At 37.7% G+C, this 2,640-nt stretch overlaps 1 protein-coding gene across 1 annotated transcript in view; it reads right to left on the bottom strand.

Moving 5' to 3' along the window:
• Positions 1 to 733: 733 nt before the first annotated feature.
• The window catches only part of SUCNR1 (succinate receptor 1), a 20,801-nt gene continuing 18,894 nt past the window's right edge, over positions 734 to 2,640 (bottom strand). Inside the window, exon 2 of the mRNA XM_007940201.1 lies at positions 734 to 1,687. Within this exon, the coding sequence (XP_007938392.1) occupies positions 734 to 1,687 (954 nt within the window). The remainder of the gene's footprint in view (positions 1,688 to 2,640) is intronic.

The raw sequence follows: 2,640 nt of genomic DNA on the forward strand, positions 1-2,640 counted from the left end.
ATAGACATTACATTGAACTAATTCTATTTCTATTCTAAACTCAACTCAACAGCAAAATTCTAACCACACTATTTAATAGTGTGTGTCTAATCTCTGTCAAGGATCTCTAATTGTGCAGTTCCTAAGGTATCTGATTACTAGCCAAAAAGTTAGCGGTTCAAACCCACCAGCTGCTCTGCAGAAAGAGGACAGCACAATTTATTTCTGTAAGGATTTATCATCTTAGAAACCCTGTAGGGGTTGCTATGAGTCAGAACCGACTTGATGGTAGTGAGTTTGCTTTTAATCTTCTATCATTCAATTCTCTCATAAAATTTCAGGATCATGTGAATATGAAGGACACAGAGAATATTGACAACACTTATTAATTAATTTGTTTTTTGACAGACTTACTAGTGATTAAATGCAGACAATTTGCTGATTGTTCTATCTTCTCCATTTATACTAGGTAGAAAATCTAAGACATATAATTTTGGATTTACATTGTTTAAACATTAAACGTGGCTAGGCCAACTCCTTCCCATGTTTAGCTGATGAAATGGATAAATTCTTCTCATCTTCTTCTTTTCACACACTCTGGGTACATATCTTCAACTCAGAGACAAATCTGCGATCTTCTATGATTTATGTATATAAGTTAAACCAAAGTTGAACTGGTTTGCAGATGGATGTGCAAGGCAATCTCTTTCAAAAACATCCGGTTTTTCCTGAATGAAAACATTAGTCCAGGAGTTCATTTTCTAAAGGTTGTAATGAATTTGAATTGTTGTCTCAGTTTATTTACTAACATCTCCCTGAAGTGATCTCCAATAAGGAAATAGAAGACCGGATTGATGACACTGTTCAAGAAGGCAAAAGGTCGAGTCATGATGTATAAGACATTGACACTGTCCTTAGTGCATTGGGACCAGTTACAGCTTTCCAGACGTGACGCAATCCTCACATTCCGCATGATGTGGTAGGGAGTGAAAAGCACTGAGAAGATGATCACTGACATGTTGACTAACTTCAGAGACTTTTCAAAAGGCTGTGTAGAAGCAAGTTGCCTGTTCCTCTGCTTTAGGAAGACAGTGATCTTGAAATAAAAGAGGCACATCACAGACAGAGGAACAAGAAACCCTGTCAGTGTTAGACACAAGCTGTAAGTGAGGTTGTATTTGGGCTCCCCAGAACTTGCATAATCTTTACACTCGGTGCTATTGTCACCTTTATTAGGATTTATAAAGGTAAGTATAGGCAGTAGCTCTAGGGTTACCAAAATCCAAATGGCTAAGGAGATTAAAATGGCAAACTCCTTCTTTTGCAGAAAATGTTGTCGGAAAGGATGCTCCATGAGCATATATCGATCAATACTGATAAAGGTGAGGAAAAGAATGCTGGTATAGAGGTTGGCATGAAGCACATATCGGTTACTTATGCAGAGCGCCTGTCCATATATCCAGTCTTCATTGGCATAGCTTCTCATCAGCATTGGAAGGGTACACAAAAAAGACAAGTCAGAGATAGAAAGGTTAAAGAGATAGATATTGCTGCTATTCCAGTTCTTCAGACAGAAGAGATAGCCAAATACTACAGCAGTATTTCCAAGGATTCCCACAATGAACTCAGCTCCATAAAAAATGGAAAGGTAGTACTTTTCCAGGGCAGTTGCTGTAGTCAGCCAGTTTTTACAAGTTGCATTCCATGCCTAATGAAGGAATATAAAAGATAATGATGACACACTAGATCACGATTAAGGACAAACAAAGTGTGTTTTGTTATAGGTCAAAATAATAATAAAAACAATTGGATGCTGAATTGTGGAGAGAAGCTTACAATGGTGAAGAATACATATTCATATATATAACCTACATATATGCCAGTGATTAATTATTTTAACAACTATTTACTGGGTATCTTTGAATTATGTGCTAGGCACTGCGGATACAGCAGTGAATAAAACAAAGCACCAAATGTCAAAGAATTTATACCCTCTTGGGAAATATCAGGAAATAAATAAAGTCATGCCAAATATATGCCTACTGTCCAAGGAATAAAGTACCAAATGTTTGGTGGGGACTCAAAGTCCTATATGGTTTGGTCCTTATATATGATTTCACCCTCACCTAGTATCACTCTCTTCTTTGCTCATGTTTCTTCCTTTTTTTTTTTTTTAATGTGCAGTCACAACTGTCTAAACCCCTTGTCACTGCCCTTCCCACCTATGCTTCCTCCTTCATCACTTGCTTTGTTTTATATCTGCACACCCTTCTGTTTAAGTGCTTAAATGTTGGTTTCCCAAAGTAGTCTCTCTGTTTTATTCATTGTTTATCTTCTGCACCTGGAATAGTGCCCAGCCTATAAAAGATGGTGTACAAATGGTTGTTGAGAGGGCAGGTGAATATAAATGCTTGACAGTTTACAAAGCTTTTTTATAAATATTTCCTCCGAGGTCAGATAAGTAGTTGGCCCACCATCAAAGTCCATTGTTCTATTTCACTATAAAAGCTGATATTATTTATATTATGACACCCAACAAAACCAAACTCACTGCCACTGAGTCGAATCCGACTTATAGCGACCCTTCCTTGGGTTTCCGAGGCTGTATCTCTATGGAAGTAGATTGCCCAGTCTTCCTTCCGAGGAGTGTCTGGGGGGTTT

This window comes from Orycteropus afer, unplaced genomic scaffold, assembly GCF_000298275.1.
Source record: "Orycteropus afer afer isolate SDZICR_OR568_19922 unplaced genomic scaffold, OryAfe1.0 scaffold00066, whole genome shotgun sequence".
NCBI classification, from domain to species: Eukaryota; Metazoa; Chordata; class Mammalia; order Tubulidentata; family Orycteropodidae; genus Orycteropus; species Orycteropus afer.